The sequence below is a fragment of the Labeo rohita genome, chromosome 3 (genome assembly GCF_022985175.1).
Source record: "Labeo rohita strain BAU-BD-2019 chromosome 3, IGBB_LRoh.1.0, whole genome shotgun sequence".
Classification (NCBI taxonomy): domain Eukaryota; kingdom Metazoa; phylum Chordata; class Actinopteri; order Cypriniformes; family Cyprinidae; genus Labeo; species Labeo rohita.
Window position 1 is genome coordinate 12,392,795 of NC_066871.1, and position 23,858 is coordinate 12,416,652.

General features: G+C 36.0%; 2 protein-coding genes across 2 annotated transcripts in view; both read left to right on the top strand.

Annotated features, from left to right (window-relative positions):
* Nucleotides 1-19,078, top strand: part of arhgap23a (Rho GTPase activating protein 23a) — a 48,996-nt gene extending 29,918 nt beyond the window's left edge. The window contains 17 exon segments of the mRNA XM_051100681.1: nt 5,377-5,535; nt 5,958-6,069; nt 6,179-6,218; nt 8,006-8,143; nt 8,351-8,659; nt 9,989-10,050; nt 10,146-10,374; nt 10,463-10,615; nt 10,800-10,878; nt 11,027-11,100; nt 11,519-11,608; nt 12,437-12,562; nt 12,655-12,696; nt 12,835-12,928; nt 15,320-15,351; nt 15,670-15,834; nt 15,836-19,078. Coding sequence (XP_050956638.1) covers nt 5,377-5,535; nt 5,958-6,069; nt 6,179-6,218; nt 8,006-8,143; nt 8,351-8,659; nt 9,989-10,050; nt 10,146-10,374; nt 10,463-10,615; nt 10,800-10,878; nt 11,027-11,100; nt 11,519-11,608; nt 12,437-12,562; nt 12,655-12,696; nt 12,835-12,928; nt 15,320-15,351; nt 15,670-15,834; nt 15,836-17,065 — 3,134 coding nt within the window. The 3' untranslated portion in view covers nt 17,066-19,078.
* Nucleotides 19,079-23,250: 4,172 nt separating this feature from the next.
* Nucleotides 23,251-23,858, top strand: part of plcd3a (phospholipase C, delta 3a) — a 40,964-nt gene continuing 40,356 nt past the window's right edge. The window contains exon 1 of the mRNA XM_051100693.1: nt 23,251-23,777. Within this exon, the coding sequence (XP_050956650.1) occupies nt 23,690-23,777 (88 nt within the window). The 5' untranslated portion in view covers nt 23,251-23,689. The remainder of the gene's footprint in view (nt 23,778-23,858) is intronic.

Consider the following 23,858-nt stretch of genomic DNA (forward strand, 5'->3'; position numbering starts at 1 on the left):
CACAGTGCATGAACTAATGTTAACAAACATTAATTATGCATTAGTAAATGCTGAAATTAACAAAATGTATCAATTCTTTAGAAGTTTTGTTCATTCTTAGTTCATGTTAACTAAAGTAGTTAATGTTAAATAATGAACCTTATTGTAAAGCGTTGTTTTTAGTTGATTTTTATTTTTAAGTTTTAGTTTAACATTTACTTTATTTTAAGTAATATATATATATATATATATATATATTAGTTATAATTAACTATAATAACCCTGGTTACTACATAACTTAATATAAAGTTACTCCAAAATGATTCTATTCTTTAAAGAACAAACACTTTACAATAAGGTCTCATTTGTTAACAATAGTTGATGTATTAACTAACATGAACGAACAATGAACAATACATTTATCACACTATTTTTTAATCTTTGTTATGTTAGTTAAAAATACAGTTATTAATTTGTTTGTTCATGTTAGGTCAGAGTGCATTAACTAATGTTAACAAACACAAATTGTGATGTTAATAATGCATTAGTAAATGCTGAAATTCACATTAACTATAATTAATAAATGCTGTAGACGTTTTGTTCATTCTTAGTTCTTATTAACTAATGTTAACAAATGAACCTTATTGTAAAGTGTCACCATTATTGTAAATATGTATATATTGTTTTTAGTTTATTTTTATTTTTAAGTTTTATTTTAACATTTACTTTATTTCAAGTAAAAATACATATATTTTATTTATAGTATAATATATATAATCCTGAAATTAACATTAACTAAGATTAATAAATGTAGTAGAAGTATTGTTCATTCTTAGTTCATGTAAACTGATGAACCTTATTATAAAGTGTTACCAAAAAAGCAAATACAAAGGCTTTGTAATATCTTTATTCATTCCAGCCCACAGAAAAATAATACCCAATCTGTTTTTATTACTTTATGAATGTGTTTTAGTAAAAATCATGCTGATCACAAATCTCTAGGTCATTTTTATTGGAGGTTCTGTAAAACTTCTCTCAGTTAGCAAAAGTAACTGAGGGAGGCAGAGCTTAGTGAAGGGACAGTTTATTCAGGTAAATTTTTTTCAAAGGAATGAGGAAAGTTAAAATTGTTTTGGAGTGAATGGAGTTGTTTTCATGTTGTGAATACTTTTGTGTTGTTTAGTTGCAGAAGCCTTGCACTTCATAATCGTGTAATGAACTGAGAGTGGCAGAAGGAAGAGGGACAGGGAGCAGGGGGTTTTGGGGTTAGGGGTGAAGGACACACACATACACACTCTCACACAATCAGATATTACCAGACACAATCGGCACACTCAGCTCTTTCTGCCCTCAATGTGGTCATTGTGTCTCCAATAAAAAGGGGAGGAGTCTTCACTCCATCAACCATTCACACGCTAACTCACCAGAGATATTTGCACATTAACACACACGTTGTCTCTTTTCAAACCCATCTCAATTTTTGGAGAAATCCCTCTGACCACGCTTGCTCATATTACAGTGTTGTCAGGCCTGGTTTCATTTTGATTTGTGACACTATAAAAGGAAACCTCGCCATGTTCGTTATATTTGTGTTCTTCGCTGTTTGGTTTTGTGGATACATCTGCAGAAAGACTGCATGTTGTGGCCAGCGAGAGTCGGTTCATGGAAGTACTTCTGATTGGTTGGGTTATTTACAGCATCTCATCAGAAGCTCAAAATACGACTGTTGCACATGACCGATGTCGAAGTAGTGCAGATGGATTTTGTATGTGCAAGTGTTGTATGTCCATGATACAGACTCTATAGAGTTGTGTGTGTGTGTGTGTGTGTGTGAGCTCATACTCAGGCTTCAGTAATGAGGGCCTTTGTTAAACCCACAGAACAGCTATTTCTGCCAGTGGCTGGAAAACAAGCACAGTCCAGATTCCACATCCTAGATTGGGAATGTTTCCACCCCTGCTCCCTTCCAGTGTGAGAGAGAAAGAGTAGACAGCATCAGAGAATTAAACGAAAGAGGATTCACTTTGATTTAAGACAAATGTATTTAATTAGAGGTTGGTTGATGTATGTGTATTGTAATGAAAATGTGATAAACTGATGACTAAGAAGAAAAGAAGTGGACTTCATATGAAGTCAGAACAGATTGATGGCTGAGATAAAGTCGCATTATTATAATAAAAAGTGATGCACAGAGATAATGAGATAACAGAGCAGCTTTAAAGCAGCTAAGTTTAAACAGGGGACTACTTCTTAAAGGGACAGTTCCCCCAGAAATGAAAATTCTGTCATTAATTACTCATCCTCATGTCGTTCCAAACCCGTAAGACCTTCGTTCATCTTCAGAACACAAATTAGGATATTTTTGATGAAATCCGAGTGCTTTCTGACTCTGGACAGACAGCAACACAACTACTACATTCAAGGCCCAGAAAGGAAGTAAGGACATTTTTAAAATTGTCCAAGTGACATCAGTGGTTCAACCCTAATTTTATGAAGCTGTGAGAATTTTGTGCACAAAGAAAACAAAAGGATTGTTGCGACCACGTCGATTCTGTTATGAGTGTGGCTGCCGCGCGCCTACATTTGAAATAACGAACTTGAGCGTGCAAAACACACGATATGTGAACACCCCCTAAGGTACCTCGTTGCTAGGTTACCTAATGGTTAAGTTGTATATTTTGGAGAAAAACGATCTTATACAGTTATATATAAATGCTTTAATAACATAAAGACCTCGATGTCATTGCCCGCCAAAGGTCTGTGCTTTGGAAAAGACGACTGAGAATAGCAGCTATTTTTTGCTTAAAAAATAAAAACACTGATGCAAGTTTTATTGCTGAACAGGTCACTGTTAGTAGAGGCTGTTTCGATATTATTAGTAGTATATTGTAAATATTATTCTTATTTACTACTCATCTTTTTTTTTTTTTTTTTTTGAATACTATTATTACAAACAGTATTGCTTATTATGTTTTTTTTACTATTCATAAAGTATATCATGGTCAAGATCTCATCTATTATAAAATAAGTTTAATTCCAACAGAATATCTTTATTTATATAGCATATATGGCGCACACGCACAGGATTTTGGGAAGTCGAAGGCGGCGAAGCATACATTCATGCTGCTTTCAAAATTCGATCAGAAGAAGGTACCTCCGGAGACAGAAAGTGAAGCGGAATTTGGATTTGGACATGTCTTGATGCCTTCCTGCCTTGGAATGCAGCATTTTAGAGCTTTTGGACGCAGCCAAAGTTATTTTTGTTTTCTTTGTGCACAAGAAGTATTCTTGTAGCTTCATAACATTACAGTTAAACCACTTGGACTAGTCACATGGACTAGCCTATTTTTAATGATGTCCTTACTACCTTTCTGGGCCTTGAACGTGGTAGTTGCATTGCTGTCTATGCAGGGTCAGAAAACTCTCAAATTTGATCAAAAATATCTTAATTTGTGCTCTGAAGATGAACGAAGGTCTTATAGTTTTGGAACGACATGAGGGTGAGTAATTAATGACAGAATTTTCACTTTTGGGTGAACTATACCTTTAAGCTTTTAGAAGCTTTTAGAAAGAAGAGGGTCAATATTATACCCAGAGAAAGCTGTCTGTTGGCATTATCCTTCTTCTCAGCTCAGACAGGTATTTTTGGTCCAGTCACCTGAGCTGGAATCTCGTGACTAATCAAAGCAGGAAAATAACATCATAACAACACTGATTGGCTGATGGCACTACAAAAACACTTCATTTTGCTAGTGGATGATAAATGACTGTTCAAATTTGATACAGCTTATTTTTGGTTGTTATAAACAGCTGTTTGGGGGGGTTATATGTGTAAATAAGAAAATCTTCTGATGGGATCAGGATAATCCTGCTTTTTTGGATCAAAGATATGCCAGTCACACTAAAATGTCTTTTGAAAAACACATATTGAAGCTTTGACCCAGATCAAAACCAAGACTGGATTACAAAATCAACCCCATTCCCAATTTTTTACTTTTAAACAAACAATTTTCAAATTTTCATCTAATCCGCCAAAATGTGATCAAATGTGACCATGGACCACAAAATGAGATTTATACATCATCTGAAAGCTGAATAAATAAGCTGTATGGTTTGTTAATGTTTGGCTGAGATACAACTATTTGAAAATCTGGAATCTGAGGATGCAAAAAAAATCAAAATACTGAGAAAATCACCTTTAAAATTGTCCAAATGAAGTTCTTAGCAATGCATATTACTAATCAAAAATTAAGCTTTGATACATTTACGGTAGGAAAATTACAAAATATTTTCATGGAACATGATCTTTACTTAATATCCTAATGATTTTTGGCATGAAAGAAAAAATTATAATTTTGAGCCATACAATGTATTGTTGGCTATTGCTACAAATATACCTGTGCTACTTATGACTGGTTTTGTGGTCCAGGGTCACAAATGACTTTTGGACAACTGGGTCCGTGCTAGTAGTATTTGTGTTTTGCTGCCACCTGGTGGTCTTGAAAGATGTTGTTGCAGGTGGTTTCCCGGTTGACAGATTCTCCTTAGTCACTGAAATACCAACCTGCTGCCAAATTGTGTTTTGGAAGCGATCATCTTACCCCTGCAGGGCAAGAAAGACCTGACACAAAACCGCAATCACATGCTTTGAAAACTGAGGGTTTTTTAAAGAACTCCTTGAAGTTGCCACTCATCTCACACATTTAATATGTACTTTTATATTTGGATTTGGAGAAAAGAAACATTTTGACAGAATGGATCGTTAAATGTATTTGTTTGAAGACTCCAAAGAGGTTGTTATATAAGCATACCTGCAGCAACCAACTACTTCCCACCAAACGCACAACGATGCACGTTAGCAAGAACTGAAACCATGTGCTAATACAAAAAGGACTTGTGCATCTCAGTTCCACATTGAGCATTTATTTCATGGAGGGCCACGAGTCAGGTACAAAATCCTGTGTGATTTATTCATTCTTTCTCATTCTTTTTCTTCTCTTATCTCTCATAATTTTTCACGTATCACACGTTTCAGCATTGTTAATTTGAGTGGGTACTGATGAAGTGTGTGCTTTAGCTTCTCCTTACAGTAACACTTGTTTACTCCTCTGTCTAAATCTTATTAGGTTTTGCAAGAGTGTTTGCACATTCAGTTCACTTTTGTACATCAGAGAGGAAGAGTCTCTTGTGTTTTAGTGTGTTATGAAATTCAGATATCTTGATATTAACTGTGTGACACCGTTTTGCTTTCCCTCTAACCTTTCCCTCCTTCCTTGTTGTTCTTTTTGCTTTCCCTTCTTTCAATCTTACTCCTTTTACCTATATAACTTTCTTTTATTCTTGTCTTCCTTCCTTTCCCCTTTTCCTATCCTTTCCTCCGTTCCACTCCTCCCACAGATGAGCCGACCAGTCCAAGTGCAGATCTGCGGGCACGTCATGTCCCCGCCTCCTCCGTCGTGTCCAGTGGCGGTATAAACTCCGCCCCTGCTGTGGCCACAAGCCCCGCCTCCCCAACCTTCACCTTTCCCCTCAACCGCCTTTTCTCCCACGACTGCAGTGAGTGACGCAGAGAAAGAGAAACACTGTTATTGTTACTACTAAATGATCAAGTCACTGCCTGGTGCTGTATGTTAAAAAATCGCGAGTTTTACGAAATTATGCATGTGATCGCTCTGAAGCTCCTCCTACTGCATGCGTACTCATACAGCACAAAAAAAGTCAAATGTGTATGTGCATGCCGTATGTCCACATGAGCGTTCGATAATGCCCGTGCACCGTTTTTGGACTTCACCAAGACTGTGATGAAGACCATCGCCTTCCCACCTCCTAATTTCAAATTACTTCCTGTGTCCTACTCAACTCCACACTAACTGTCCTTCATCAGCTCTCTCTCTTTCTTTTCCTGTATAGCTGTACTTTGTCATTTTCACAGTTTGTAATGAATGGATGTCTCTCTCTCATTCTCTGTCTATAAGCAGGTGATCCTAAGTCTAATCGTCGCTCTTCGTACCTGCTGGCCATCACCACTGAACGCTCCAAGTCATGTGATGAGGGGCTTAATGCATATAGAGAAGAGGGGCGGGTCTTCTCGTGAGTTTTGGGACTTTTATTACTAATATTGAATATTGTTCACATCTTAGTAAGAATGCTGTGAGTTGATTTTATGTTTGAACATGCTTTAATTGTGCTTCTTCAACAGGAGGCTTCCAAAAAGAGTCAAGAGCTTCTTTACTGAAGGGGTGAGTTTGATTTCCTGAATTGCAGTAGGAACTGGGTCATACGCTCTAAAATTTCGACATGAACAAAAGTGCTGTAATATTGTTTTAAGTCAACATTAGGCAACATAATGTGATGTTTCTGTGTATAGATCAGGGATGTGACGAGATCCGATGTGTGAATTGAGACATCCTTCATTGAATTTATTTTATTTTTTTATTTTTTTTTGTTTAAATAAATATGTTTTTAAAAGACTTAAGCAATGAACATTTTTGTCAGAACCACTAGTAAATTACATTATTTTATTTAGTTTTCTAATCTTTTTCTTCAGAATCGTGAGAGAATCATGGTCTCCAATTTATTAAAAACAACTGCGATTTCTTAAGTTATCCAAAATCATGAAGCTCTTGTTTAAATGTTGTTTATTACTGCATATAATTCATTAAAATGGAAGTTTATTTTCATAAAGTTCAAAATGCACCTCCATTTTTTTGCATTATATCTTTTTCAGTTGAATAAAAGACTATTTTCCCTGTATATTTCATCATTGAGGATTTCTTTAAAAAAGTTTAAAAATCTCGTCTCGTCTTTGTGAACCCCGTCTCGTGTCTCGTCTCGTCACACCCCTAGTCAATACCTGTTTAATTTTAGTATTATTTATATACAATATATTTTTTATATTTATGTTTTAAGTTTTCAATTTAATTATAAGTTTAAAAATTGTATGTGCTTATGTTGCTTTTATTATTTTTTTGTTTAAAAAAATATTTCAGTTTAATTTCAATTAGTTTTATTTTGTTTTAGTAATTTTAGTACTTCAACTTTTTTTTTTTAAATTGCAAAAGCAACATCGAGTTTTTTCAATATATTTAGATAATATTTATTTGAATATATATATATATATATATATATATATGATTTCTTTATGTATACTATTATAGTTAAGCTTTTAATTTTATGTTTTAAGTTTTTAAAAAATTGTATGTGCTTCTGGTGCTTTAATTACTTTTTGTTTTAAAAATATTTCAATTTAATTTCAGTTAATTTTATTTAGTTTTAATAATTTTATTAACATATAATATAACTAATTTTTTTTAGTTGCAAAAGCAACATCTAGTTTAAGTTTTTTAACAATATTTATATTATTATTCTTTTATATATACTATTATAGTTAAACTTTTATTTTTGTTTTAAGTTTTCAAATTATATTTAAGTTTAAAAATTGCATGTGCTTCTGTTGCTTTTATTAATTTTTGTTTAAGAAATATTTAAATGTAATTGCAATTAATTTGATTTAGTTTTAGTAATTTTTGTACTTTTTTACATTTCTGTTAGAAATGTACATTTCTATTCTATTATAGTTCAGCTCTATTTTTATGTTTTAAGTTTTCAAAAATGGTATGTGCATCTGTTGCTTTTATAAATATGTTTAAAAAGAAAAAAATTCAATTTAAATTCTATACTATTTTTAATAGTTTTAGTTTAAGTTAACAGTAACAACACTGGTCAGCATAGAGCATTCCAGCCACATTATAATCCATACGATAATAACAGTTTTGACCTCTCCATCACCTTTTTCCAATTAAATATGCGTCTTTGCTAAGCAGTGCCTAAATAGTTTTTAGCTATACATTTAACATTTTCCAATAGCCCAAGAATGGATTAGGAAGTTAAAAATGTCCATTTTGTATAATATTGTAACTTAAATCTTTGTGGTATACAGCTTTAAATGTATCTTCATATGCTGTAGTTCCATGTCAGTGTCACTGATCACTCAGATGATCACTCTCTGTCCTGTGTCACGGTTTAGTCTCTGGACAGTCTGGGTGCTGCGGAGGAGGCTCGCTCTAAACGACACTCTACCTCGGAGCTGGGCAGCATCAGCTACAGTGACGTGAAGAGAGAAGGCTGGCTCCACTTTAAACAGATCCACACGGAGAAGGGCAAGGTAAGCCAAACAGACAGCAAGTGTTTGTTTATAATCTGGGGGAACAGTTGTTAGTGGCTTAGATAAAGATGTGGGCTAATAGCCAAAAAGCTTTGGATTCAAACTCACCTTACTATAAGTTTCTTTGAATAAAAGTGTCTGTTAATGAGTAATTAGTTACCTGTATGATCTGATGGATGACATTTGTGTTTTCTCTCTCTTTTGCAGAAGGTGGGTAGTGCCATCTGGCCGTGGAGGCGGGTGTTCTCCGTGCTTCGCTCCCATTCTCTGTTCCTCTACAAAGACAAGCGAGAGGCAGTGCTTAAAGGGGCGGCGCTGGGAGGCGGGGCCGAAGAGGAGCAGCCAATCAGCATCCGAGGCTGCCTTGTAGACATTGCGTACAGCGAAACGAAGCGCAAGCATGCGCTGAGGTTGACCACACAGGACTTCTGTGAATACCTGCTGCAGGCCGAGGACAGAGAGGATATGCTGGAGTGGATCAGAGTCATTAGAGAAAACAGCAAGACTGACAACGAGGTGAGAGTGATGGCTTCAACCGAATAAAATGGCAAGACTAAATCTGTTCTTCTGGGTTTGTCCAGACGATTGACGCTGGATTGTTGAGGTTGTCATTGCCAGTACAGGAACCAGCGCATGTTTAAATGGTGTTTGTTTTTGAGATCTGCTTCCTCTCTTACTGCTGTTTACTGTAAGAAGGCTTTGCTATCACTGCTAGTAAATGTGAATATGATCATAAAATGTGGGCTTGTAAAATATATGTGATTTTATCCATATAAATAATTTTTTATTTTATTTTAATATTTTATTTTTATTTATGGACATGCTAAAATAAAACCTGACATATCTGGAGGAACTAAGATCAAAATTAAGAAGTTTAATTAAATTAAATTTACTAAATTTACTAAGTTAAATTAAATACTAAAAATAATTTATGGACATGTTAATAAAATAAAACATACTTGGCAAAAGCTAACATTAAAAGAAAGTACATTTTATGTTGTTTTAATTTTAATTTTATTTTATGAACATGCTACAATAAAGTCTAACATACTTGGAAAAAGTAAAATTGCAATGAATGTTTTGTTTAATTTAATTTAATTTTTTTAATTTAATTTAATTTTAATTTTATTTTATTTAATTTTATTTTATTTAATTTTATTTTATTTTATTTTATTTTATTTTATTTTATTTTATTTTATTTTATTTCTGGAAATGCTAAAATAAAACCTGACATACTTGGAAAAACTACCATTACAATAAAGTACATTATATTTTGTTTTCAGTTTTTATTTTATTTTATGAACATGATAAAATTAAACCTTACATTTTAAAAAAACTAAAATTAAAATAGTATGATTTATTTTATTTTTTTTTTTTATTTTTATTTTATTTATGGAAATACTAAAACCTAACATACTTGGAAAAATTGGCATTAAAATAAAGTACATTATATATATTTTTCTTTTCAATTTTTCTTTTATTTTATGAACATGCTAAAATAAAACCTAATGTACTTGGAAAAGCTAACATTAAAAGAAAGTACATTTTATTTTGTTTTAAATTTTTATTTTAGTAATTTTTACAAGTAATTTATTTAAATTTGTCCAATTTATTTGTATGTTTTTTCCCCCCAATTATGTTTTATTTTAGTGCATGAAAAACTTTTAATTTACATTTTGTTGTAGTTGCCGTTACCGCTAACACAGTTTGTTGACTGATTTCCCTTAAGACTGAGAACATTGTGGCTCTGTGGCCTGTGGTTTGCACAAAATTTGGTGTTTTGGCTGGGACAATTAATAATTTTTCAATTAACTTTAAAAGCTCTTTATTCATATTTGTTTGTAGGAACTGGGTTTCTCACGACAAGCTCTCATCAATAAGAAACTTAATGACTACAGGAAGCAAAGGTGAGATTGGCGATCTCTGTAGCATTTTAACACATTTTACTGTTACAAACTTTTTTTTTTTAAATGGTCTGCTTGCTCTTGGTTCCCTCCTGTAGTCCAACGGGTAATAAACCAGACTCCTCACCCAGAGTGCCTCGAATGACATTTCTGCTCAGTAAGCAAGACAACAGCGCACCTCCACGTTCTCCAAAACACGAGGCCAAAGATGAGAGCAGCCCCCCTAAATCTCCTTGGGGCATAAATATAATGAAGAAAGCTAAGAAAGCAAGTCCTAAAGCGTTTGGTGTGCGTCTAGAGGACTGCCAGCCCGCTACCAACAACAAGGTATGACTTTTATGCAGTCAGGGTGCTGAATGTGTTTCTAATGCTCATGTTAGTGTGTTTACATGTGTGTGTGTGTTTGTCTGCGTAGTTCATTCCCCAGATTGTGGAGATCTGCTGTGGGTTGGTGGAGGACATGGGTCTGGAGTATACAGGGATTTACAGAGTGCCAGGAAACAATGCCGTAGTGTCCAGTCTGCAGGAGCAGCTCAACAAAGGAGGAGACATCAACACTGCTGAGGAGGTGAGTTGTTTACTCACACATAGAGACACTGTCATTGTTACATTGCAACTGGCTCTTTGAGACTGAGTCAACATGCTGGTTATATTCACTTCCCATTGTTTAAGAGATTGCTTCCTCATACTGAGAAGTTAATGATAATTGGGTTCAACAACAACAAGTGGTTTCACTTTTTACTCCTGTACAGAAATGGCAAGACCTGAATGTGGTCAGCAGCCTGCTGAAGTCCTTCTTCCGTAAACTCCCAGAACCCCTCTTCACAGATGGTGAGATTATAAACACGCTAACTGTGATTTAGAGCTGTTTTATGTGCTTAAAACTACAAATATACTGGAAATTCTGAACAGTATGACGTATGTCATGTAGTAACATTTTCTCTTTGTCCTATTTCCTTTTCTCTGTATCCTCTTGAAGACAAATACAATGACTTTATTGAGGCCAATCGGATGGAGAATGCCAGTGATAGGCTGAAGACAATGAAGAAATTGGTATGAACTTGTTTTCTGCATGTTTAAAGAGATAGTTCACCCCAAAATGAAAATTCTGTCATTAATTATTTTACTGGGCCTTGAGCGTGTCAGTTGTGTTGCTGTCTATGCAGGGCCAGAAAGCTTTCGGATTTTATCAAAAATATCTTGTGTTTTGAAGATGAAGATCTTACAGGTGTTGTTTTTTATAATTAATGACATAATTTTCATTTTTGGAGTGAACTATCCTTTTAAAAGCCACATTCTGCTGCTAGTCTACACTACCGTTCAAAACTTTTAGATCTTTCAGATCTTCTTTCAAAAAAACCTATACCGACCCCATACTTTTGAATGGTAGTGTACAGCATTGATTTTGCATTCTCTTTACTTTGTTTCTCTGTTGACGTTTTCCCTTTTGTCTCTCTTTGTCTTCCTGCAGATACGTGATCTACCAGATTATTACTTCCACACTCTAAAATTTCTAATTGGACACCTAAAGACTGTGGCAGACCACTCTGAGAAGAACAAAGTGAGCAATACTTGCTTTTCTGTGATTCAGATATTTCGGTATTTCAAATTACGCTATATTTTTACCTTTGGTAAGTTACAATAGCATAACTGAACACAGGTGTTGTTTTTTATATATTATTTTGGATTTGTGTTAAGTTAACAAACAGCTGGTTTATGTTGTTTTTCCTTGCCTATGCAGACTTTTACAAATAGTCTAGAGATTTGAATAAGTAATATTGATTAAAGAGGTCATGAACTGCTTTTTTATTATTTTGTACTGTTCTCTGAGGTCCACTTATAATGCTATCAAGATTTTTACATCAAAATGCATCATAATTTGGAAGTAATAGGCTATATACTGTCCTGTTTTGAATATGCATGCCGGATCGTAGAATCGGAAGTAAACGCCCACTGCTATGATTAGCTAATAATTGTGTACGTTTAACAGCCTACATCCTTCATCGATGGACGCTGCTGTGATTTAGGTTAAAACGCATAAATACTCAGTACATATCAAACGATCTGCAATAACAGACAAAGCAATAGTGACGACGTAATAAAAACAGTTACACTTCTGGTGGCTTCAATATAAGCTGTTCTTAGGCTAACGAGAAAGTTTTGAGTTCTGAACCTTAAAGGATGTTTTTATTGTACAATGACCTCTTACATATCAAAAGATCAACGGAAGTTTGATTTCTCATGACCCATTAAAATTTTATTACTGATTAGCATCAGAACTTGGTGTTTAATGTTAAAAAAGCAGAAGAGTTGCTCATTTAACCTGTTGCATGCAGTAGCATGCTAGTTCATGTCAGCCGTGTTTTACTGAGTGCTTCTGTATGTGCAGATGGAGCCGCGTAATTTGGCGCTGGTGTTTGGCCCCACTCTTGTCCGGACCTCAGAGGACAACATGACAGACATGGTCACCCACATGCCTGACCGCTACAAGATTGTGGAGACACTCATTCAACACGTGAGACACAGCTGACAAAAAATTACCACTGGTTTTATAGCTAGTCATCATTTTAATTACGATTTTAAATGATTGTTTTGCTCTCTATGCAGTATGCCTGGTTTTTCAGTGAAGATCATGAAAAAGATGAAAAGGTTTGTTTGCTTTATACTTAACTATACTCAAAAATTACTTCATGAGTCATTAAGTGATCTATATGACTAAATAACTAAGCATTTAAATTGTACAGTTGTTTTTGGCTGTTGTCTAAATATTAAAATGTCACCGCTCAGACACCAGTGGACACAGAGGATGTTCAGCCTGCCCCAAACATAGATCACCTCCTGTCTAATATTGGTCGGACGGGCCCGCTAGGGGAGGCATCAGGTGAGAGTGCTTAACCAGTTACAATGTTCAGATTAATAACAGCCAGTTATTGACAGTAGTCTCCATTAAATGACTTTCGGCTAGCAGTCATATTCCACTTCAGATGACTAACACTAGAATACATACTTTCACCTGCATGTGGATGGACAGGTCTGTCAGTTGAACATGTGACACTAGTAAACAGCAGGTCCAACATGTTTCTGTGTTCCTGCATGTTGAATGCTCTTTACTTCTGAGTTTTTTTTTTTTTAAAACAATCTCTTTCATTATATTTACTTTCTACTGTCTTTCTCTGTACATTTCTGCATCCTTCTCTTAGCTGAGCCTGTGGAACAGCCACTGCGGTAGGATGGGTTTCGCCTGCCATGCACTCTGTTTGTGTGTGTGTGTGTGTGTTTATGAGTGTGTGTTTAATGGATATAAGCACAAGTGATTGAGGTGTTTATGGCCCCGTTTACATCTGTTGTTAACATCTGTGTTAATCCTAAGTGCTAAATATAGCTGTCAACAGGATACCTTTTTATTCTCTCATTCAAACCAGCCACATTCAAACAGAATAGCTCATGGCAGAGGTGTATCAAATATTTAGTAATTTTAGAGCATGATAATTAAAAATAGTAACTTAATAAGTTACTAACTTTAAATAAGCAGGTACTGCTTAGTATAGATTATACCATATACAGATTTGTTCAAACTGGGTCAGTAAGATTTTTTGAATATTTTTGAGCATAGTTTCTCTAAAAGAAATTTGAGCGATGATGGTATGTATCACAGAAGTAAATTTCATGTAAAATTATATGAGCAAAATCTAAATAATATTAAGATTTAAGTATGGAAGCCAATTTTTAGCCATTTAATTAAAAATGTAAAAAATGTAATTGTGACTTTTTATCTCACAAATCTCCAAATTCTGACTTCATAATACACAATTGCAAGTTTATATCTCAATTCTGAGAAAAATGTCAGAACTGCGAGAAAAAAGTCAGAATTGTGAGATATAAACTCAGAATTACGAGAAAACAGCCAAGTTTATACCCCACTATTCTAACTTGCAATTTCAAGTTTATATCATGCAGTTCTAAATTGTATAAATTGCATAAAATTGCAGAATTGCATAAAATTGTTTTATGCAATAAAAAAAAGTCAGAATTGTAAAAAAAAACGTCAGAATTGAGTAAAAAGATTTTTTTTCTCAATTGGAAGTTTGTCTCACAATTCTGACTTTTTTTCTCATAATTGCAAGATATAAACTCACAATTCTGACTTTATTTCTGGCAATTGCAAGTTCATACCCAGCTATTCTGACTTTATAACTCGCAATGGTGAGTTCATATCATGCAGTTTTGAGAAAAAAAAGTCAGAATTGCAAAACAGTCAGCATTGTGAGTAAAAAGTCAAAATTGTTAGTAAAAAATCAGAATTGTGAGAAAACAAGTCAGCATTGTGAGAAAAAATGTCAGAATTGTGGGTAAAAAGTCAGAATTGCTAGATGTAAAATTGCAGTTTTGAGAAAAAAGTCAGAATTTTAAGTAAAAAAGTCAGCATTGTGAGAAAAAAAGTCAGAATTGCTATTTGTAAATTCGCAATTGTGAGATAAAAAGCTTTTTTAAAGAGTTTTTTTACAATTGCGAGTTTACATCTAGCAATTCTGACTTTTCTTCTCACAATTCTGACTTATTACTCGCAATTCTTAGGAAAAAAGTCACAACTGTGAGATATAAACTCTTCGGATTTCTTCTGAAAAAAGTCAGAATTGTGAGTTTATATCTCGCAGTTAACTTTTATTTATTTTTCATTCACTTGTGGAAATAGGCTTCCATAGCTAAGCCTTCACAATTCTTAACTTTTGAAAACAAAGTGACGCCCAAGTCATGTAAACGGGGCCTGTGTGTGGTGGCAAACTGTGTTTGTTTCGTCCTTCTCCCCCTCTGACAATTAAAGTTTCTGGCCTTGCCTTCCCATAGCATCTTTCATGGGTCGATGTCATCCGTATGTGATGTGATGTCATCATCAGTGTGCGCTTTATCTTTACCACTGCATATATGGGCTCCTTCACTTCTTCTCCTAAGACCCTGTTCACATTGGAACATTAACTGACAATCAACGGCTTGTTGTTTATTACAAGATGCTGTTTATATTGGATCTTGTGTGAACACTGTCTCACAATCACTGTGTATGGGGGTGATGCTTAATGATTGACACAGAGGCTGCCACTGGCAGGTCTTGTTTATTAATGTGTTAAGTTAACTTACTGACAATCACAAGGTTGATCCTCCTCTGTGCCTCTCATTAATACAGCATTTATTTAACATGGTGCCAAAATATTTGTTAATTTTACTAACTTCCTCTTAAAATCTCTCTCTCTATCTCTCTGTTTTTTTAACTGGCCAGACTCAACCAACAGTGATTCAGCAAAATCTAAGGTCAGTATTGACCAAAAACTATTTAATATGTTTGTTGTGATTTAAAGGTTGCGGAGAATACTGTGGGTATTTGGATGCTCACTGTTATTAGTAATAAAATACGTATTGTTTTGTTTCGCACTCTTGATTTATTATTAATTGTTAAATTGTTTATTATTTATTTATATGGTATTTATATAGTTTTAATGAATAGTTTTAATATAATATTTACTTCTAATTTTTTTAAAAATATTTTAAATATTTAATAATACATTTTATGTATTTTATTTCATAATAATTAATATTTTAATTTTTTTTTTTTAAATATTTGATACTTAGGGGTCGTGGGGATCAAAACGTGACTTTACTGCCAAGGACATCCTGACATTATCGATTATGTCGGCTGTGACCCGCAAACGCCGGAAACGGCATAACGCCCGTCTCCTCGGGAGCAGCACAGATGACGATTCCGAGCATGAACCCATTAAATCCTGTATCTCCGAAAAAAGACGACTTGCAAGAGATGGGGCAGGTTGCTTCTTTCTGTGCCCCTCGAGCGGAGGGAGAAGAGGATGAAGAAGAAGAAGAGGAGGAAGATGAGGAAGAGGAAGAGGAGGGTGAGAGACAGAAGCCACAAGAGCAGAAGGAAGAAGTAGTTCCCAGCATTTCCTCCACAGAGGAAGCGGCACCAGCGGTGCTGCTGAGTGAGGAGGAAGAGCAAAGGTCTGAAGTGAAAAGTCGCAGCTGGCGAGGAGATGATGCACGGTCTATTGTGTCAGGCTACTCTACTTTGTCCACTCTTGGGCGGAGTTTAGCATCAGAGGGGCGGGGTGAAGATGCAGATGACGAGCATAGTGAACTGGTGAGTGAAACCGATAACGAAAGCGGATTTGCTTCACGCTCGCTCACCCAAGAGAGGCCAGAAAAACCAAGCCGCATAAGCCAAAACTCACAAGCCTCACCCGAACCGACTGCACCGCGGAGTTTCCTCTATGCACACTGCAAATCGCAGAACCCCTCTGGCGCCCCACTCACTCCGCCTCCTCCTTCCCTCACAACCAGTCCTGAAGATCCTGCAGCACGTTCATCTACTCCCTCAACCTCCTCTTACTCATCATCCGCCTCCCAGCGCCTCCACAGCCGCCACTCTTTTAACTCCCACCGCCTCATACAGTGCGACACCCTCGCACGGCGTCGGCTAAAGGCAGACAAAGCCAAAGCGCCCTCGGTGGAACTTTCTGAACTGTCCAGCTCCTCCGCCACTGAAGGAGAACGGCGGTCAGGTTCAAATCAAATCCCTGAGTCCTCTCCTTCTCCTTCCCCAAAAGCCAAATCTTTCTCCAAAGGCGTTAGCGTGCGCAATGAGTGCACGGCAATTTCCGCAGCCGGTCCTGGAAGTAAGAGCTGCTTGTTGTCCACTGGGCAGGGTTCCCTGGCGGACCAGGTACGGGCTCGTCTGATGGGCTCGGCGGATGACCTACGTAGTGTCGGCTTGAGGAAACAGCTTTCGCCGGAGACGCGCCGAAAGAGACGAGCGTGGAGGAGACACACCGTGGTGGTCTCTCCTACGGACTGTTCAGACAAAAAAACACAGGCGCCGCCCCCCAAACCGCTAGCTTTGCCCTCCCCTATTGACAAGCAGGACGTTGGAGAGTCCCACCCAGAGTGCTCAGAGACTGAAGCCCCTACTGTACGTCGGGCCCTGCCTACCTCGCGCTTTCGTGATTACTTGTAGCAGTGATGGTGTGTAAAGGCTAGTGAACCAAGAGAGCTGGATTTGGGTTGTGTTGTAGCTGCGTCCTTAGTTTGTTCACACTGTTCACACTGACAGCGATTACGTCGTTGCCAGGTTCTGTTGACTTCTAGAGGTTCATAACATTGGGCACCAACATTGAGCACCATTCCAAATTTTTTTGGAAATTGCTAAAAATTTTAATTGGAGTAGCAAACAATGTGTTGAATTTAAATTTGAATTTAAGTTTTTATCTCGTAATTTTCACTTTTTTTCCTCAGAAAATTTATACGACAATTTTGACTTTATAACAAAGTTTATATTTCAATTCGGAGAAAAAAAAAGTCTGTTGCGAGAAAAAGTCCGAATTGTGAGGAAAAAAGTCAGAATTGCAAGATATAAATTCAGAACTGCGAGAAAAAAGTCTGTGAGTTTATACCCCGCTTTTCTGACTTTATGACTCACAATTGCGAATTTATGTCATGCAATTCTGAAAAAAAAGTCAGAACTGTGAGAAAAAAGTAAATTGTGAGATAAAAATGTTTTTTTCTTGCAATTGCGAGTTTAAATCTTGCAATTCTGACTTTTTACTCGCAATTCTGACTTGTTTTCAGAAGTGTATGATATAGACTCGCAATTGTGTATTTTAAAGTCAGAACTGTGATATACGAACTCAGAATTGCAAGAACAAGTCAGAATTGCGAGATATAAGGCGTTCATACTCACTCCAGTGTCCAGCTGTATCTGGTGACGGATAATGTGAGTGTTATTGGGCACCATTCCAAATTTTTGGGGAATTTGAAAAAAAAAATGTAAATTGGAATGCTGAATTAAAATTTGAATTGAATTAAATTATATTAAATAGAATTCAAATGAACTGAAATTCAAATAAAACTGCAACAAGGGCGTTTTCAGACCAGTAGTTCTGAAACAGGGACTTCGTTCGGTTTGTTTTCACAAGACAGCGTTTCGCTTTAAGTCACGTGTGTAAACTTGTCCTCTCATTGATCAGAGTGCGCCTGTTCATGTTCCAGGGTTCTGCTCATAGTGTCATCCATCCAAATGGATTGTTACACACACTAGGACTGGATGATATGTCCTAAAATCTCAATTTATTGAATGTTTTACCTCAATTACGATTAATGAACAATTATTATTTTTATTTAATTATTTATTTAGATTTGCCCTCATAGTTATAGATGTGCCGTCAAAATACAAAAGTTACCATCCTGCTACTATAAACAAAAGCTGTCGCAATGTTAGCCCCACCTCCATGGTCTTCTGATTGGTGCACTGTTTTGTAACTGACACTGATGAGGGGCGCTGTGTGTAAAAGTTGAAATTCTTTAACCTGACACAGCATCTTAAACGTGCCGCTCACCTGTGAGGTGCTGCAAAAAGATGCTTCTAATTGTCTTGGTGCGGATCTGAGTGTGATCGCCATGTCCAAAAGCACTGAAATAAAGGAGAAAATGTGTCAGGTTCCGAAAACAAATGCTGCAAACAAGACAGGTGTGAAAATGCCCTGACACCGTATCTACACCGAATGCGAGCGGTGTGAAGCAATGCGAAAAAAAACAATAAAACCCATTATAATCAGTGACGCTGTCTACACTGGATGCGGTATGGCGCAACACGACATGGCAAATCTGCAACAGTAAACTGATGCCTCGTTCTATTTATGACGTACCAGGGTTGCCAGGCTTTCGCAACAAAACTCGCCCAATTGCTACTCAAAACCAGCCCGCCTTTCTGGGGGGTTCCCCAGTAAAAATCATGTTGCAGGGGTAAAATACACATTTTTGTCTGGGTTCTCCTGGTAAAATTTGCATTCCAGTGGCTAAATATCACATTATTGGGGTCACTTCAACCCATGGCAATAGTGTTAAAGTAGCCCAATTGCGCGTGAAAACCGCAGACTTGGCAACACTGTGACGTACTGACATAAAGTACAACTGATGTGCAACGGCTGCTTTGCCGTGTCCAGCGTAACCAGCAAATTGCTGTTGGTGTGAACAGCCCTTTAGTTTGGCGTGTGAATACAAAATAAAACCCCTCACTTAAGTCACTTAACTTTTATTCAGATTTACTTCACTTGCAAGGCAAAGGGGCTTTTCAGTGTTGCCAAAGTTTTCTTTTTCCTTTCACATGTTCTTGGCCAGTCACATGACAACATTCTGCTCTTTAAATTACTGCCAAGACCCTCACGACTCACATGCCATGGAGTGCTTTTGTGTTTTCAAGTCCCAGATGAACCAATTCTTCAAACGTGCCGGTACAGTATTGGTTAAACAGTGTTAGAGAAACAGGAACAGTGTTGATAGTAGTTTTACTAGTTTTAACATAGGCCATTGAGCTCAGAGCAGGTGCATAATTCTACCAGTAACTCACTACATTAAGATCCATAAGAGGCAGTGTGGCGTGTTCACCTTCCCACATCTACATTAAGTAACGGCTCATTGGTGAAATCACTTCATATGAGTGTGTATGTGTGTCTGAAATTGCCTGTGTATACATTATGTGGTCGAGTATGTGTGTGTCAAACGATTTTGTAACATTTGTACAAAGCCTTGCTTAAGTTAACCTTGTAAATAAACATATTATCTTTTTTTTTGCTTTATTTTAGTTTATATATGGTTTACAAAGTGCACTTAGGTGCACAGTCATTTCTTTCAAGATGTTACTTGAAATGTTTTTCCTTAATATTTTTTGTTTGTTTGTTTTATACACAGTATATATTATACATATATTTTGTATGGATATAATAAGTACTTTTATTTGGAAATCTTGGGGTGTACCTGTTTTAACTCCACTAGACTGTTTTCCCTGTTAATGGCCTTTCTCTGTGACTTACGAATACTATGCAGAAATCTATTCACCTCAATGCAAAGAACAGAGATCTAACCTGCAAAGAGTGTCTGTCACAAGCTATAATAAATTCTTATTGCAGAGCATATTTCGTTCGGGGTTTGTGTTTTTGTCTTGTCCTGCAAGCATTTTAGCACAGAGCAAGGTTTCTGAGAAAACGTATAGGAGAAATGCCACTGTTTCCACCTCTACTGAGGTATTTCATGTATGTGTTGTTTACATAGAGAGCCAGAAACAGTAGATAGATGACAAGTAGATACCTTCTTAATATTTTGGGGACAAAGTTGTCACCAGACATGAGCTAAACCTGACAAAACATTTTTGATTTTGGTCATGCCATCATAAGAATGGTATACAGTATAAATAAATAAAGTTTTTATACATTTTAAATATGCAGAACGTTTTCTTAAGGCGTGGGTTAAGTTTTAGTACTTATAACAAACTCTATATAAAAACAATATAAATGTCCCCATTTAGGTAGCTTAGTAAACGTGTGTGTGTGTACTTGTTTTTGCTACATTGTGGGGACCAAATGTCCCCACAAGGATAGTAAAACCTGAAATTTTTGACATTGTGGGGACCGGCCTGTGGTCCCCACAATGTTAAAAAATTATTAAAAATAGTAAATGATGTTTATCTGAAAGTGTAACGATGCAAACATGTTTTCTGTGAGGGCTAGGTTTAGGGTTAGGGTTGGGTTAGGGGATAGACAATATCGTTTGGTCAGTATAAAAACTATAGAAGTCTATGGAAAGTCCCCACAATTCACAAAAACAAACGTGTGTGTGTGTGTGTGTGCGTGTGTGTTTACATCATTATAGACGGACCTGAAAAACCTGTATACAGTGTTAAATGAAACTGTTTAACAGGCTTAAACGTGTTTAGCAATGGTCTGAGTAGTTCTGTTTTTTGTCTTTGCTTCCAGTATTTCATTTATAAATCCTTTATTAAAAAAATCACTTCTATAGTTGATTTAGAGGGCGTGTAATATATTATTTATCTTTAAGTGTCAGTGTAACCTGTAAGAAGAGATATTATTAAAACAGATTCTTAGCTTCTGCTTTCCATGACCAACACAGACCAACAACATGACACCTTTGTCACGTAAGTACAAAAATGGTCACAACGGCTACTATTCATTTTGACACTTGAAACATAAACGTATGTACAGAACTGGATAGATTACTTGAAAGTTGTAGTTCGTTGATTCCAAATTACATGACAAAAATTATAGTTAATAACGTAATCTATTACAGGTACATTTTAATATAATCAGACTAATTTTTAAATATTTTAAGATTACTTTTGACCTAGCTCGTTTAAATGGAATAACCTGGTACTATATTGATAAAAAGATACAAAGAAAAAGAAAACAGTAGTCAACATTTCAAATGAGTCAAAAAAGTTCATTAAAGTTGTTCTAAGACAAGAACGGGTATTGTTTTGCTTTTAGGACAACTTCGATGAAAGGTTTTTGATCCACTTCAAATGTTGACTACTGTATATTCCATTCATTGTTATTAAAGGATTACCCCACTTCCAGAATGAAAAACTCCTGATAATTTACTCACCCCCATGTCATCCAAGATATTCATGTCTTTCTTTATTCAGTGGCAAAAAAATTACGTTTTTTGAGGAAAACATTACAGGATTTTTTTTCTAGTGGACTTCAATGGGGCTCAATGGATTTAAGGTTAAAAATGAAGTTTCAGTGCAGGTTCAAAGGGCTCTAAACGATCCCAGCTGAGCAATAAGGGTCTTATCTAGCGAAACAATCGGTTATTTTCTTAAATAAATGTATATTCATACACTTTTTACCCACAAATGCTCGTCTTGTCGAGCTCTGCATTGCGCATGCGTACTCTGTGCGCTCCCCAATACAGTTGGGGTATGTCGAAAAACTCCCATCTTATTTTCTCCTCCAATTTCAAAATCGTCCTACATCGCTGTTTTACCTTTTTTTTGTAAAGGGCATTACAACTATTTTGCACGTTCACTTCGTAAACACTGGGTCAGTACTTCTGCAGGGATGTAGGACGATTTTGAAGTTGGAGAAGAAAATGAGATGAGAGTTTTTCCACATACCCTAACTGTATTAACGCGGATTACACAGAGTACGCATGCGCATGACAGAGCTAGACATATGGAGCATTTGAGGTTAAAAAGTGTGTAAATTGTAATTTGTTTTAGAAAATGACCGATCTTTTCGCTAGATAAGACCCTTATTCCTCGGCTAGGATCGTTTAGAGCCCTTTGAAGCTGCATTTTAGCTGCATTTTTAACTCTTAATCCGCTGAGCCCCATTGAAGTCCACTATAAGGAGTAAAATCCTGAAATATTTTCCTCAAAAAAAAAAAATAAATAAAAAACTTAATTTCCGACTGAAGAAAGAAAGACATGAACATCTTGGATTACATGGGGGTGAGTAAATTATCAGGAAATTGAAATTTAAGTAATCCTTCAACAAAATTAACATTACGTCAAAGTTTCATGAAGGAACTGCAGGGACTTCGTGAGTTTAATGAAAAGCCAGTAACTTATTACATTATAAAAATGCTAAATTAAAGTAAATCATTTTAAAATAACAACTATTAAAATAAACACTTACTAAGATGAAATATTTAATTCGTTTACCTGCATGTCATGTGACCATTAACCAAAGTGAACCGTGAACATGCAAATGTGCAACATAATTATTACTTAAAGTAAAGTAATAAGGAGGTACTTCAAGTAAAATAACTGTATAATAGATGAAAGACGTTAGACTGACAAAAATAAATAAATAAATAAAAGTTTAGGAATCCCTGCATTAGATGTAAACAAGGATCAACTTGAATTTGTGCATTTTAATGTATGTTTGTGTGTGTGTAATGTATACCAGTACCAAAAAGCCAACTGCTGATTTCATATTATGTGTATTAGTAATTCATGTTTTTATTACATTTTATTTGCATGTCAACAGAAGGTAAGGCGTGCACTCATGCATGACGTTTTCTTAACCAGGTCACTTTCCCATAGGATTACATTTTACATTTTTAAAATGTAAAATAATATTTTATTTCAATGTTAATTTTTTAAAAAATATATCATTTTAATTCATCTATTTTCAATCTATTTGTTCATTAGTATGTCAGCAGATGGCAGCATTTACAGTGACATGTGAGCTGTCGGTAAATCTCACACAGCAGCTCAAATCATGTTTGAAAACATTTGCTGCTATGAATAAACCCGGTAGGTGGAGTCCAGGAAAAAAAAAAATGTATGTATGAAGTTCATCTTCTGCATTCAGACAACTTCATTCTTGTTTTGCAACAGTTTATCTCCAAAGCCTATTTTTGTGACATTTTCGTGACACTTGTTTATCAGTTAGGTGGACAACTAAGCTAAAATATATTGGCTAAAAAAAAAAAAAATAATAACCCTGTTACACAATCGGCTTTTCAATTCAGCTAGTTTGCTATGAAGCAGGAGGCTGTGACACAGTAAGTGTATCATACAGTCAGTGTGAGTGAATGACTCGTGTTCATCAGCGGATACTTGCCGCTCCTCGCCGGACTCGAGTTACGCGCTGCGTTTTTAGAAGCGTCAAGTGTTACGACAGCCGTCACAGCAGCAGCAGCAGCGCTGACATTCACATGCGCTGACCGAGACAGTTTTTACGCGCACTTCTGGGATTTTTTGCCTATTGATTATTCACATTTACCTCTCGGTTCAAGACGGTTATAAGAAGTACTGCCTGGAGCCGAAGGGATATTCAACATGCTGGGGAGGAAGAAGAAACCAGAGACAGTTCAGACTGAAGCCAAAGCGTACGAGTCAAAAACCCACGACCCGCTTCGGAGGCTTGGTGAGATCATAATAGGCTACATATAAGGACAAAAATGTCTAATATACCCTGCTACATTAAGTATGCATGCTTTCTTTAGTT